The sequence below is a fragment of the Lactuca serriola genome, chromosome 8 (genome assembly GCF_051521515.1).
Source record: "Lactuca serriola cultivar US96UC23 chromosome 8, Lser_US96UC23_V15, whole genome shotgun sequence".
Classification (NCBI taxonomy): Eukaryota; Viridiplantae; Streptophyta; class Magnoliopsida; order Asterales; family Asteraceae; genus Lactuca; species Lactuca serriola.
Genome location: NC_136415.1, coordinates 70,889,437 through 70,905,523, shown reverse-complemented (window position 1 = coordinate 70,905,523; position 16,087 = coordinate 70,889,437). Strand labels below are relative to the sequence as shown.

The 16,087-nt window shown below is 36.6% G+C and overlaps 1 protein-coding gene across 1 annotated transcript; it reads left to right on the top strand.

Annotated features, from left to right (window-relative positions):
* The first annotated feature begins 2,029 nt into the window (after window positions 1-2,029).
* LOC145069269 (TMV resistance protein N-like) lies at window positions 2,030-9,667 on the top strand. The gene is made up of 6 exons (XM_079016214.1): window positions 2,030-2,211; window positions 2,309-4,895; window positions 5,414-6,521; window positions 6,665-6,901; window positions 7,816-8,484; window positions 8,675-9,667. Exons 2-6 carry the CDS (start codon window positions 4,393-4,395, stop codon window positions 9,230-9,232), a joined length of 3,075 nt encoding a protein of 1,024 aa, XP_078872340.1. The 5' UTR covers window positions 2,030-2,211; window positions 2,309-4,392; the 3' UTR covers window positions 9,233-9,667.
* The last annotated feature ends 6,420 nt before the right edge of the window (window positions 9,668-16,087 follow it).

Sequence of the window (16,087 nt, the reverse complement as noted above, 5' to 3'; positions counted from 1 at the left end):
ATCGTAAAACGGTAATTTGATATGTTTACCAAAAACACACGATTGACATAAATGTTTGTCTGAAAAAGTCTTAACAGAAATGAAATTGCGTTTATTTAAGACTCTCAATAAAGATGAACTAGGGTGACCCAAACGCTTATGCCAAAGATCTTGTGTCAAAGCAGCAAAGGTAGAAGGTGGTGTGACTTGAGCAGAAGGTAGTGAGAGGGGATAAAGTTCTCCAGTACTGTCACATCGAAGGATAGGAATCCGCGTCTGGTAGTCCTTCACATGAAAACCAAAACGATCAAATTCAATAGAAATGGGGTTATCAGTTGTTAAACGTCGAACTGAAAGTAGGTTTTTGATCAGTTTAGGTGCATGAAGGATATTATTAAGTTTTAAAGGAGGGTAAGGTGGTTGTAGGGTTGTGTGACCGGTTCCATGGATGGGTATTTGAGAACCGTTGCCAACGACGATATTGTTTTGTATACCATTATTGAAATAATTGGAAATGTTACCTGTTGTATTCGACATGTGGTTGGTAGCGCCGGAATCGAGATACGAGTTCTGGTCCGGGTTTAATGTCATAGTATGCATCGCCTGGTCAATGTTGGTCGGGGTATATGATTGAGAAGCTGCATAGCCATATGGATTAGCACCAAGAACACCTGCAAAGTTAGGATTTCTATTTTGATAACTGTTCACCGGGTTCGTAGGGTATGGTGCGGGTGGAAAGCTCCATTGTTGTGGCTGCCAAGGAGCATTCCATCCGATTGTTGGCTGTTGCAGATAGTAATTTTGGTGAAAATTTGCTATACGTCCGCGACCCCGACCCCGACCGCGTCCCCGACCCCCTTTACCATTGTGCCGCCCCTGCCACCATAGTCAAACTGTTGGAACTGACCGCGCACACTACTACTACGGTACTGTTGTTCGGTTGGCAGTGGATGGTGTTGTCGGTCAGTGGTGGCTGTTGTCTGAGTATTCAAGGCGACTGTTGCTGTATCAGTCGATGCCTTGGAGGTGGTTGCGGTTAGGATGGTGCTGAAATTATGATTCTTGCGGGTTTCTTCCAGGATTAGTTTTGATCGGGCGGTGTAGAAATCTGGTAGAGGTGTAGATTGTTGGAGTATAGTAGCAAGGCTTTCAAATTTGTCTCCAAGCCCGTTGATTAATTGAAGAACTAGACGATCATTAGAAACCGGGGCATCAACATTGGTGAGTTGATCAGACGTTTTGAGTTCTTGACAATAAGCAGAAACATTAGAGAAGGATTCCAATTTGATATTGCTGAACTTGTTTTCTAGGTACAGCGCCCTTGAAGGTTTACTGTCAATGAAGATGTTTTCCAACGATTTCCAGGCTTGTTCTGCTGTGGAATCAGGTTTTAGAATGGTAATTAACAAATCTTTTGAAATCGTACTGTAAATCCATTGGAGGACAATGGAATCCAGATGTTTGTGAAGGGCCACAGCATCTACGTTTTCCTTATCTTTGTCTGTTGCAGGTTTAGAGGGAGAAGCTTCCTGTGGTAGAATATGATGAATGACTTCGTGTGCCCGACAGTGAATCTTGAATAATTCAACCCATGATGTGTATTGCCCGTCATCCATCTCCAGAATAATTGGGATGAAATTCCTGATGTTTGTGACAGTAACAGCAGGATGTAATGAAGCCATTAATTGATGAGAATAGGAGGAGAAAATCGACAGGTATTGAAGGTTGCCGATGGAAAAAAAAGAGAAAAAGAAAAGAAGAACAAGAAGAAGAAGGAGATATACTTGTTTGTGTCAAGTTCGAAGCCTTCAAGTTCATTTCACACATAAGATCTTTGTACTGGTGATTTGATTGGCCCACTCGAAAAAGTTGCAAGCTTTGTTTGAATCTCGGAAATCAGTGCAACCCCAAAATCTTCACCATGTGTTCTTTACAGTCTAGGAAGTTATACACTTTGTTAGACTATAATATTCCACTGCTTCCATATCATTGTTTTCACTTATATTTCCCCTGTTTTTTTTAAAAAAAAAAAAAAAAAGAAAAGAAAAAAAAACTACTCAAAAACACACCCAGAAAGTCAAAGGTCTCGGTTTTTCCATTTTTAAGTCAAAGATTCAAGATTTTACCCAAAATCTTACACATCGCTCGAGATTTCACAACTTTTTAATCGTTGTTGATGGACACTTCAGATCAATTGATTTCTACCCCTTCTTTCATGGAATCCCCAATACGGTAAATGTCTTACTCACCCGCTTCTCTTTCCTCTAAGTTCTAATATCGATCCTCTTTCACCCTTGACTTCGTTGTTATTCTGACCTAATTTGAGTAGGTATGCTGAGTTGCTGACTATGGTGGCTGATAATTACCCCTCATATTTGGGTGATGACTTTCAATCGAATGGGTGGGGCCGTTGTTCCGGAAGGAATCTGCTCCAGACAAGTTACCCAAATATAAAACATGTTTTTTAATGGATTGTTTTTAATAGTGGCCTTGAATCTTGCATAAACTTTCTGCTAACTCCAAAATGTTTCTATGATATTTTCTTATAAATTATATGTATTCGTTAAATTCACATTCAAACAGACAGAATACTTTGCATTGACAATAACAAAATATTTTCTCCTGTCCCATATTGAAGAGTCATCACTAAGATTCCAATTTCTGTATATTGGGAGCATATATGATGAGTTCGGTTTTGCTTCTTTAAGTAAACCAGTTGCAGGACTGACAACTGATTGTTTCATCATCCTTTCTTTTCACTGGTCACATAAGTTTACATTTTAGATCCATACAAATTATTTTTCCATTATCCTATCCAAAATTTAGACCAAATTATGTTGGTTTGACTTGGTTTATTCTTATATTTTAACAGGGATAGTAGGTTTTTATTTATTAATCTATTCATACTATTACACAATTGTACCTGAAATGCTCTATAATCTTATTCATAAGTGTTTTTGAATATCATGTGGTTAAAGTCCTCGTAGAAATGTATATCATTAGTATTAGTTTGAGTTACAGGGGAATCCTAATTTATACAGTACTTGTGACTGAAAACTTATATATATGATAATGAATAGTAAGTTTTATGTTAATTAGAATGAATTTGGTTATGCATTAACCAACAAGCTTAACATAACTTTTTGTATTTTAAATTCTGATATGTAATTTTTGTACTTCAAGCCTCATTGTGCATAAAATAGGTACTGTATTAGAGTCTAGATCGGTTGTATCAAATAGTTACAAAGGTTATAAATACTTTCGTATTAGGCAACTACCATTGCAGTTACCATAAGGTACGTTTTTTCTGCAACTGTTGTTTAACTTTTCTATTTCTTTCTTCCTTGCCTTTTGAAGAAAGTACGAAACACAAAAGTAATCAGTAAGGATTGATTAGAAACTGACATGAGTTAATTAGTTAATCTATTTCAAACTAAGTAAAATAATCCAATATACATTTAAATCGAATCATCTCTATATCTTGGAATTATATTACAAGAAGTACTTGTAATTTAATTCAATGACTGGTTACCAAAAAAAAAAAGTTAAAAACCCACAAAGTTGGGTCTTTAACATGTCAAAACAAATTTTCTCAAAAAAATGAGAATCACAGACTTATTTAACCCCTATAATTACAAAACATGGAAGATCATAATTTTTATGTTCATTTATGTTTCTTGACAAAATAATGGAACATATTCTAAAAATAAGTTTCATATATTTTTATTTTCTTTCTAAAATTCAACCAACCAATAAAAAGAAAAGATAAAAGAATCCAATGTCTAAACTTCAAAAATATGAAAGATAACTCAACTGATAGTTGTCTTTTTTTAAAAGTCAACCAACCATTAAAATAAAAGAGATTTTTTTTTCTTCCAATTCTAAGCTTAAAAAGTATGGAATACCACTAAGCTGATAGTTGTATATTCTCTAAAAAGTCAACTAACCAACAAACAGGGAAGACCACTCAGTTAATAGTTATTTATATTTAGTTTGTTATATAGACAACAAATTCTATGTTTTTATATTTTAAGCCTGTATAGGTTAGTGGATTTATGGTTATGTGTTTGCCCCCATTCGATTCTTTTGTTCTTTTTTGTTATGAATCAATCAGATTGTCTTTGTAAGCATTGATGATAAATGTGTCATATTACTATATTGCCTCCATTATCTTTTGGCATCAGATTCATCTTGCTCTGTTGCTAATCAATATGATAAATGTGTCATATTACTATAATGATAACTTCAATATGAAAACAACCCGCTTTGTTGAAACTGTCAAGTGTAAGATACTTCTTGGGCATTTAGTAAATTGGAAATTTCTTGGAAACTCACATCTCTCTCTATATATGGTTCATTTCTTTGAGGTGCTCAAACCACATACATTCAAATCTCAAACTAATTAACTCATCGATGGCATCTTTACCATCATCTTCTTCTTTAGCTCCTGTCTGTTCTTCTCAGTCATGGAAGTACCATGTTTTTCTAAGTTTTAGAGGAGAAGATACTCGCAAGACTTTTGTGGGTCATCTCTACACAGCTCTCGAACAACAAGGGATCCATACTTACAAAGATGATGAAACACTCCCTAGGGGCGAATCAATTGGTACATCTCTAATGATGGCTATTGAAGAATCACAGATCGCAGTCATTATATTCTCTAAAAACTACACAAGTTCTTCATGGTGCTTAGATGAACTTGTACATATCATGAAATGCAAGGATACAAGAGGCCAAATTATGATGCCCGTATTTTATGATGTTGATCCTTCCGAAGTTCGAAAACAAAAATGTGAATACGGAAAAGCATCTGTGAAACATGAGTTGGAGAACAACAGGAAGGTTGAATCTTGGAGAAAAGCACTTGTGGATGCAGCCAACATTTCTGGATGGGAAACCGAGCACATTGCCAATGGGTAATTTTCTTCTTTGTTTGTGCACTTTTTATGCTTAAGATATGTGTGCTCTGCTACAAGACATTTATACTTATACCTTATAAGCTTTTGAATGATAAAGCCAAATTCTTGATGATATAGTTTGTCTTTTTAGAGTACAACAACAAATGATTATACTTGTGCTCAATATTCCAATTACAGTATCCATATTTTTTGGGGGATCCAACAAGTAAGATATGAAGTTTATTGGCTATTTTGAAAAAAACAACTGCTAGTACAGAGTGAAGAAGGAAGATGCATGATAAGAAGTAGGTTTCTGTACAAATGTTTCAATTATTCTTGATGAGGTTGATGACCTTATTTGATAAACAAAGGCTTTAACTAGATCACTTCATAAGAGCCAAATAATAATCAATACTATTGAGATTAACATCTGCTAAGAACTCACAAAGTGAAGATTCTCTAGGGTAGTAGTTTATGATGAGTCTATTTGTCATTGTGTTAATGTCTTAATGACCCTTGTAATATTCGATTTGCAGGCATGAGTCAAAATGCATCAAAAATATTGTTGACACAATTTCACATAGATTGCATCCAATAACTTTAAGTGTGGATGACAACCTGGTTGGAGTAGAGTCCCGCATGCAACATTTGATACCAAAGTTAAAAATCGGGTCAGGTGGTGTGCGGATGATTGGAATATGGGGGGTTGGGGGTGGTGGCAAGACAACTCTTGCCTCTTCTGTTTATGATGAAATATCCAGCAAGTTTGATGGTTGCTGCTTTCTAAAAAATATTCGGGAGGAATCAAGTAATAAAGATGGTTTAGAAAGACTGCAAGAGAAAATTCTTTATGGTGTTCTGAAACAGAAGCAAGTGGAGGTAGGGAGAGTTGAAGAAGGAAGACGCATGATAAGGGATAGATTACAACATAAAAAGGTGTTGATTGTTCTTGATGATGTCGACAAAGTTGAGCAACTAGAAGAGTTAGGTGGATCATGTGATTCGTACGGTGAAGGAAGCCGAATCATAATCACAACAAGAGATGAGCATGTATTAACTGCACACAAAGTAGATGTGATACATAATATGAGCTTGTTAGATGATGATGAGGCTATGAAGCTCTTTTGCAAGCATGCACCTTGTGGTCACAAACCTCCAGAAGATTACAAGCTTCTTTCAAAAGACATGGTTTCTTATGCTGGTGGGCTACCATTAGCACTTAGAGTTCTGGGTCGTTTTCTATGTGACAAAGAGATGGATGAGTGGAGGAGTGCCTTGGCTAGATTGAAAGAAATTCCAGAGACTGATATTCTTGATAAGTTAAAAATCAGCTTTGATGGACTTAAGCTTGTGGAGAGAGAGTTGTTCCTTGATATTGCATGTTTCTTCAGAGGGGAGAAAAAAGATGAAAGCGCAACGATGATACTAGATACTTGTGGTTTTCACCCAGTTATAGGCATAAAGGTGTTGGTACAAAAGGCTCTCATAACTATTTCAGAAGATGGAGAGTTTGATATGCATGATTTGGTACAAGAAATGGCACACTACATTGTTAGAGGGGAACACCCCAAGAACCCTGAAAAACATAGTAGAGTTTGGAAGAAGGAAGATGTTCTAAAAATATGTGCTATGGGTGCAACAACGGTAATAGTTAAGCTAGATTTTCATGATATTATATATATATATATATATATATATATATATATATATATATATATATATATATATATATATATATATATATATATTGAACTTGATCCTGACATCATTTTGTTCCTCTATCTCAGAACCTTGACAGGATTGAAGCTATAAGTTTTTGGAGTTTTATGACTGACGAACCACAAAGAGTTCTTCAGGTTGCTGCAAAGATGAAGAAACTGAGGTGGATTAATTTGAAAAACAGTTCACAGGTGGTTGCCACAACATATCCAAAAGTTATAATGCCAGAAAATTTTCCACCAATGGAGCTTTCTTGTCTAACACTGGAAGACATCAATGCAAAACAACTTTGGGAGGGTTACAAGGTAATTCTTATTGTTTAATGGATGAAAGCAAAATGTATCACTAAATTAATAATTTATCCCCCCCCCCCCCCCCCCCCCCCCCCCCCCTCACACACACACACACATGAACGAATATATGTGTTACTAAAAGTTTTTTTCTTTTGTTTATGAATATGAAGCTATTATTCTCTAAAATTAAAAGTTTATTTCTTTTATTTTTTTCTCAAATTTATAACATTGATGTTTTAGGTTTATATTCTCCAAAATTAAAATAAACTCAAGTATGTAGCGAGTTCAAGGTTTGGTTTGGGACCAAACATGATCAAAGCTGAAACCAAATCTGTTTAAATCAGTTCAGTTTTTGATTTTATTGTTCTATTATTGACATCTATTAGAATTTAAAACATCATTATCAACGATAAACTTGTAAACGAGACCATATTTTATATGTAAACAGATTTATTAAAACATAGGCAATTTTATGTTGATAAACTTTTTTTTTTTAAGATTCCTATCTTTTTACTATAATTTTGTATATTATAAGTACTTTTGATTATAAACTCTAAATCCTCCTATAATGATACATTTTATAAAAACAAGTGTTTTAAGGCAATTCTTTTATAAACACGGCTTGCATTATAATTCAAGATACCGATCTGGTATGACAATTTTGTTATCATCAAAAACTGATTACTTTCATGAAGTCAGATTTTCTTTACAAAATGTGATGATCTCTAACCATCAATTTTATAAACATGCGTGGTTTTATATAAACAATAATATTTACCAATCATGTTTACAAACATTATAAATAATAAGATGATTAATTCATCATACTTTCTTTAAAATGAATACATATGCATATATATAATTATATACCCATTTTCCATGAAGTATTGGCATACATTTTAACTTGTGTGCACCCATGTATACAGTCTCTACCAAACTTGAGAATGATCAAGCTGAAGAACCTGAAGAACCTGATGAAGACACCAGATTTTGAGGGGCTTCCGAACCTTAAAATATTCATGGTTTATGAAGCTCTGTCTTTAAAGGAGATTCATCCATCATTTGCACGTTTGGAAAAGCTTGTTTATGTAGCAATAGAAGGTTGTTACACTCTTGATATGGTTCCACCCATTAAAAGTTCGAAGCAACTCGAGACTCTTGCACTCTCAGGATGCAATATTCTACCTCAAAACATGAACATTGCACCCTGTTTAGGGGTATGGTTTTTTAGTGGATGCTTAAGAAAGCTGGATCTCAGTCTGTGCAGTTTGGAAGATGGAGACATCATATGTGCTGATATTTGGGACTTACCCAACTTGCAAGTACTCGATCTTGAAGAAAATAACTTTTCACGATTGAATTTTGGTCTCTTCCGACTTCCTCGGCTCAAATGGCTTAATGTGTCATGCTGCGAAGAACTTGTAGAATTGTCAGGGCTGCCATCAGGTATATCTGTTGTTATAGCAGATTATTGTAGCTCACTTGAAAGCTTTGGAGACATTTCAAACTGTAAATGGTTGTGGAAAGTCTCACTTCTGGGAGACAACCAACTTGGTCAACTTGGTGGTGACATTTTACTAAAATCCATGCTCCAGGTTTGGCTTTTGATTTTCATTTTTCTCTCTTTCTTTATATATATATATATATATATATATATATATATATATATATATATATATATATATATATATATATATATATATATATATATATATATATATATAAACTGAAACATAAGAAGAATAAAGTTTGATCATATAATGGAATGTGTTTGTTTCGTGGCAGGGAAACGCCAAAGATTACTTTATGAGTATCAAGATTTTAGGCATTGACATTTGGAGGGGGCGCTCTGGAGTTTGGGTTGACTGGCTGGAGCCTTATAATATGCCGCTTCCACATGATTGGTACAATGACTTTTCTGGGATTTTGATGTTCGTCAGATCTAGGGACCTTGATCCAGAAATTAATATAAGTATGAAGCAGGCTTTAGACGAAGATTTTCAATCTCTGCATCTGAAGGTGTCTAATGAAACAGGAGTCGAGACTTGTTATCATGATACAATATATGTGGGATATTTTTCCTTTAGGTCGTTGAGGCATACTGGATGCTTGAATTCAACATACAATATCATTTCATTTTCCTTAGGCGATGAGGGTTTGTATGGAGATTGGTATGCATTTAGAGCTGTACTTGTTCCTAAAGATGATGTGATGCAAACAAGAAAAGACCCAACAGATCGCTCAGGATTTTGGGATGAGGAATTCGATTATGAAAAGACATTTACAGTACAACATGATTCAAACTCCTCTATCGAGATTCTATGGAAACCTGTGAGTTGGTAGACATATTCCCAAACGTGACTACCCACGAGCAACCCCCCCCCCCCCCACCCCACCCCACCCACAAACACAAAATCTTTTGCATCACCATTAAATGATCTTCGTACCAATTTTACTTTCATTAAGTGGTTGCTGTCGACCAAAGTTTATGCTGAGAAATATACTCAAGTGTCACTTCAGTCTCAAATTCTAAGTTGTTTGCTAGCTTATTGGACATGGTTGTGATGAAATAATTCAGAAATTACTTTAGTTTCTTTACTGCACGTTTAGTTTTTTGAATAATTCAAAAGCCATGTGGGCTAAGTCCGGGTCTTAAGTGGGTAGAGTTAGTTGCAGATTTTTAGCACTATTTTAAGTTTAAATAGCTTGCACTTATGTACGTTTGAGGTACCGTCTCTTTTCAATTCACTGAATAAAAAGCTCTAAGCATTTGTGCTCTGTTTTTCTTTGTTACTGTTTCATTACCATTCTCAAGTTACAGGCTTGTGGTATCAGAGCGAATCTGGTATATGCCCAAGTATCAATCTCGAGAAGAAATGTCAGACAACAATGGTAATGGCGACAAAGATGGACAGATTACACTCCGTTATCCGATGTTAAGAAGAAGCAATTACGGGGCATGGGCAATAAAGATGTGTGTGTTGATGCAAGCTCATGGAGTATGGGAAGCTGTCAAACCAAGAACACAGAATACCGTGGTAGAAGTAAAGAAAGATAAGATGGCATTAGCAGCCATCTACCAGGGTATTCCTGAAGATCTTCTGTTGTCACTGGTGGAGAAGAAGACGGCCAAAGAAGCGTGGGAGGCGCTGAAAGTCATGTTTATGGGGGCAGATAGAGTGAAGATTGCAAGAATTCAGACATTGAAGGCTGAATTTGAAACCATGAGCATGAAAGAGACAAAAGCTGTTGATGAATTTGCCATGAAAGTGACAAATATTGTAAGCACTATGCGATCCATAGGTGATACGGTGGATGAGTCTTAAGTGGTGAAAAAATTGCTTAGAGCAGTTCCATCTAAGTTTGTTCAAATTGCTTCCACACTCGAGGAATTTGGAGACTTAGATGCGATGACCGTTGAAGAAGTGATTGGGAGGTTAAAAGCTCATGAGGAACGTATAAGAGGCCATACTGACAGCGATGAAAGAAAGCTTCTTTTGACCCACGAAGAGTGGTCAGACAGAAATAAGAAGAAATCGGATGGCAACAAATCAAATCGGGGTGGTTTTGGAGGTTCTCGAGGACTGGGCAGAGGTAGAGGAAGAAACGGTGGTGCCGTGGTGGTCGTGGTGGCAGAGGTGGATCACAACACCAGAAGGAAAGCAATCCCAGTGCATCAAGTAGCCATGATAAAAGTGACATTCAGTGCTATAATTGCCAAGAGTATGGGCATTATGCAGCTGGATGTAAAAACCCACGAAAGGAACAGAATCACAAAAGCAACCTGGTGCAAGAGCATCATGATAACGAGCCTGCCCTATTGCTGTCAACGATTGAAGATGAAAGCATGACGTTCCTAAATGAAGAGAATCTCAGCCCTCAATTGCGAACCCACGATAATCCTCAGAAGTCATCTTGCACGTGGTACCTGGATAGGTGCTAGTAATCATATGATTGGAGACAAGACCAAGTTTAGAAATTTAAATGAATCAATTCATGGCTTTGTAAAATTTGGCAATGAATTGAAAGTGAGGATTGAAGGAAAGGGCTCCATAGTTTTCAAATGCAAGGATGGTGGGCGTCGAAAACTAAATGAGGTATACTACATACCTGATTTATGTAGCAACATCATTAGTTTGGGCCAATTAGCAGAAGGTGGAGACGAGATCAAGATCAAGGATCCATTTTTATGGGTTCATGATTCAATTGGAAAACTACTTATGAAGGTGAGAAGATCATCAAATAGACTATAAAATAGAGTTAGAAGAAGATATTGCAGTATGTCTTACTACAAAAATTGATGATCCAACATGGCTATGGTACAAACGAATGGGGCACATAAACTTCAATTCAATGAAGCAAATGATTGACAAGAAGCTGATCAAAGGGATGCCACAACTAAAAATCCCCTCACAACCCTATGAAGGTTGTTTGGTGGGAAAGCAAACCAGGAATCCATTTCCGTCTCAGGCAAATTTCAGGGCAAAGAAGAAGCTTGAACTAATCCATGTTGATTTATGCGGGCCAGTCACTCCTCCTACACCTTCTAGGAACATATACTTTATGTTAATTGTTGATGACTTCAGAAGGGTAATGTGGGTATATTTGATAAAATCTAAGGATGAGGCTTTCCAAGTGTTTAAGAATTTTAGAGATAAAGTAGAGACTGAGACATGGGAGAAGATCAAGGTGTTCAGAACTGATCATGGGGGAGAATTCTTATCAAACGAGTTCACTAAGTATTGTAAAGAAACTGCGTTGGAGAGACATTACACGTCTCCATACTCTCCACATCAAAATGGAGTAGTAGAGAGACGTAATCGGGCTGTATTGGAGATGGTGAGATGTAATTTGAAGACGATGTCAATGCATGATGTATTGTGGGGAGAAGCTGTAGCACACTCTGTTTATGTTCTAAATAGAGTTCACACTAAAGCCTTGAAGGATATGACTCCTTATCAAATGTGGACTAGGAGAAAGCCATATATAGCACCTTAGAGTGTTTGGCTGTATAGCTCATATGAAGGTTGTCAAAGGGCATTTGAGGAAACTAGAAGATAGAATCATGAGTCTGGTTCATCTTGGTGTACAAAAAGGGTCAAAAGCTTATAGACTTCTGTATCCAAACGCTGGGAAGATGTATGTAAGCCGAGATGTTGTCTTCGAAGAAAACCGAACATGGATGTGGGAGAAAAGCGTAAAAATCAAGGCGACACCAGGAGTAAGCTTCACCGTCGAAGGCTTTGATTTCAACGACGACATCTATGACGACGATGGAGATCGGGTACCGGACACACCGGATCAAGAAATTGGGTTGGATCAAGCAATTGGGTCGTCATCCATTTGGGCCAATAGTGAGCAGTCCAATATTTCGGGTCGCCCGCTAGCAAGCCCATCTAGTAGTCTGACAAATACCCCAGTCACACACGTCTCCCCCATTATGCTTGATTCATTGACTTACTTGTCGACTCCTAGCACTGCCTCGAGCTCTACTGGCGGTGGTACCCCAAAACGGTATAGAATGCTCACTGATATGTATGAAAACACAGAAGAGATTCACATACCCCTATAAGAGCTTATGACGATTCAAAATGATGAAGAACCCTCGTCATATATAGAGGCAAGTAGAAAGAGGGAGTGACGAGAAGCAATGAATGCCGAGATGGCCTCAATTGAAGAAATGACACTTGGAGTCTGGTCGATCTTCCAAAGAATCAAAAGGCCATCGGACTGAGTGGGTATTCAAACTGAAGAGGGATCCAAATGGAAAAATCATTAAACATAAAGCTAGGATCATGGCGAAGGGGTATGTTCAAAAGCATGGGATCGATTTTGACGAAGTATTCGCCCCAGTGGCTAGAATTGAAACAATACGTCTCATCCTAGCCCTAGCAGGATCAAACGAGTGGAAGGTTCATCATCTGGATGTCAAATCTGTGTTTTTAAATGGGAATTTAGAAGAAGAGGTCTACGTTTGTCAACCAGATGGTTATCAGAAGAAAGGTCAAGACCACAAGGTGTACAAATTGTCTAAAGTCCTCTACGGGCTCAAACAAGCTCCTAGGGCTTGGAATGCTTGCCTGGATCGACCCCTGAAGAGCATTGGATTCACAAGGTATGCTTATGAGTACTCACTCTACACAAAGAGGTGAGATGGAAAATTTTTGATTGTAGGGGTGTACGTACATGATCTGCTTGTGATAGGAAGCTGCCCAAAAAGTGTTCAGATGTTCAAAAAGGACATGAACACCAAGTTTGAAATGAGTGATATGGGGTTCTTGACTCATTATCTGGGAATTGAAGTGAACCAAAAGGGAGATTGGATTACATAGAAACAAGAATCCTATGCCAAAAACCTTCTTGTCAAAACAGGTATGCAAGACTGTAATCCCACAAAGACTCCATTGGAACACAAGCTCAAGCTTCGGAAGAAAGATGAAAGCGAGCTAGTAAATCCCACTGAATATCGAAGCATTGTTGGTGGCTTAAGGTACCTAACTCATACTCGCCCATACATCTCTTTTGCTGTTGGAATTGTAAGTTGATTTATGGAAAGGCCAACTGTGATTCACCTTCAAGCAGTGAAGGGTATACTCAGGTACATAAAGGGCACTTTGAATTTTGGTTTGAAGTACTCAAAAGGAAATGAAAATGTCACTCTAAATGGGTACATATATAGTGATTTAGCAAATGATGTCAATGATCGAAGAAGCATAGGTGGCATGACGTTCTAGATGAATGAAAATTTGATCACATGGGCATCACAGAAGCAGAGGTATGTGGCACTCTCTTCTTGTGAAGCAGAATTTATGGCTGCCACCATGGCAGACTGTCAAGGAATTTGGCTGAGAAGGCTACTCAGTGAGATAACAGGCCAAAAGGTGCCACCTATAGAGATGAAGGTAGACAACAAATCATCTCTTAATCTGATGAAGAATCCAGTTTTCCATGGTAGAAGTAAGCACATAGACATCCGTTTCCATTTCATCCGAGAATGTATTGAAAATGCAGATATCACAGTCACTCATGTATGGAGCAAGGAACAGAAAGCTGATATCCTAACCAAGTCTCTGGGAAAACTGAAGTTCGAGGAGACGCGAAGTCTTCTTGGAGTGTTGAAGGTATGATTTATGAATTAAGGGGGAAAACGATGAAATAATTCAGAAATTGCTTTAGTTTCTTTACTGCATGTTTAGTTTTTTGAATAATTCAAAAGCCATGTAGGCTAAGTCCGGGTCTTAAGTAAGTAGAGTTAGTTGCAGATTTTTAGCATTATTTTAAGTTTAAATAGCTTGCACTTATGTATGTTTGAGGCACCACCTCTTTTCAATTCACTGAATAAAACGCTCTAAGCTCTAAGCATTTGTGCTCTGTTTTTCTTTGTTACTGTTTCATTGCCATTCTCAAGTTACAGGCTTGTGAAAAGCCAACAGGTTGTTTTTGTTAAAAATGATTACATCCAAACTCAATTGATCTAGGTAAAATGTTTGTCTACATCTGAACCATGTGCGACTTGTCATATGGAACTTTAAACTAGAATGAAAATTTGGTATATGAAAATGTATGTATCTGGCATGCATACATGTGATATGTGTATGTATGTGTGTGTCATATGCATATGTATGTATATGTGTCATATGCATATGTTGATATGCATATGTATGAAGAAAAATTATTTGATTGATATAGAATGTTATGCATATCATATGCATATGTATGTATATAATCTACTTTGTTTATTTATATGAATATTATATTTTTTATGTTTTAGTTTGTTTTTTTGGTCTTTTTATTTGATTTATAATAATTAAAACAAAAAAGTTAATAGACTTTTTTAACATTTCATAAATGGTCCTTATGTAAAGTTTCATAAAATTTCACAAATGATTTTTCTCTAACGGACGTTATACATAAGACCATTGGTGTCCTAACTTTTATCGAAATAGACCATCGATGCAAAAAAAAAAGTTTCAAAATAACCTTTTGAAGATTTTTTTTAAACCAAAAGAACTAGAAATTTTGTCGATTTTTAAAAGCAATTGGTATAATGAGAAGGTAAAAAATGTTTTTTGAACAAATTTAAAATATCATTAGGCCATCCACAATGGGTATCACGATGGTGCTAGGTGACCATGAACCACGACCGTGCACACATCTCGGTGCATCGTTGTGGGTCGTGGTTGTGGTGATTTGTGAAGCCAACCACGAATTACAATGGAGGGTCTCTCTCAGCCTTCTCTCTCTCTCTCGTCATGATATGTACTCCGGAGTTGGTTCGTGGCTCGTGGTGGTTAATCCGGAAACTCTCCACGACCGTTGTCGTGGAGAGTATTACAAGAGTATTACCGATGGTCTTGCCCGCTTGACTTATTTTCTCAAATAAGAAAAATAAAAAACAAAAAAACGTAGATTCTATGACATTTCCGCCTCTTCAATTTAATTTCTTTGTTCTCCTATTTCCACTTTGGAGATGATACCTCTCTTTACACTTTCAAAGTTGAGATTTGAACCTAAATCTTACATCCCACCCAAGATTTCACAGCTTAGAAAACAAATTTGTCGTTGTACACAACTCAACATATGCCCCTAATCGATTCATGTCTACCCATCTTTCATGGAATCTAATACAGTAAATGTTGGATTCTCTTTCCTAAGGATCCAATCAAACCTCTTTCACCCTTGACATCGATTGTTTTTGTTCTGACCTAATTTCAGTAGATATGTTGAAACGTGCATATAAACACCCCTTACCTTTCATAGACGACTTTCAATCCAAGAGATAAGGTCGTTGTTGTTGAAGCTGCTCCCAGGCAATCCATACAACATAAAGGTACTTTACATATATCAAACATTAATTAATGTTACTTTTAGACATGTACATTGACTATATTTAAGTTTGAACGACTACAACTTATCCCTAAATTGCTTGCTACATGAAGCTTGGTTAGTCAATTTGGTTCAATAACCTTAATTTCCGAAATTAGGACTTAACTGTATCACAAATAACGACACATTTTTGCATTTGGTGGCTACCTAGAAGCTAAAAACAACACCATACTAGGAACAACAATTAACTACAACATTAAAATGCTTTTGAAATCTATTTCTACCATACAATCTTACTAACATTGCATCTTGAACTAATCTGAAGAAATGATGAGTTAATCTTGGTAATCGATGTTGTATTTTTTGAATACA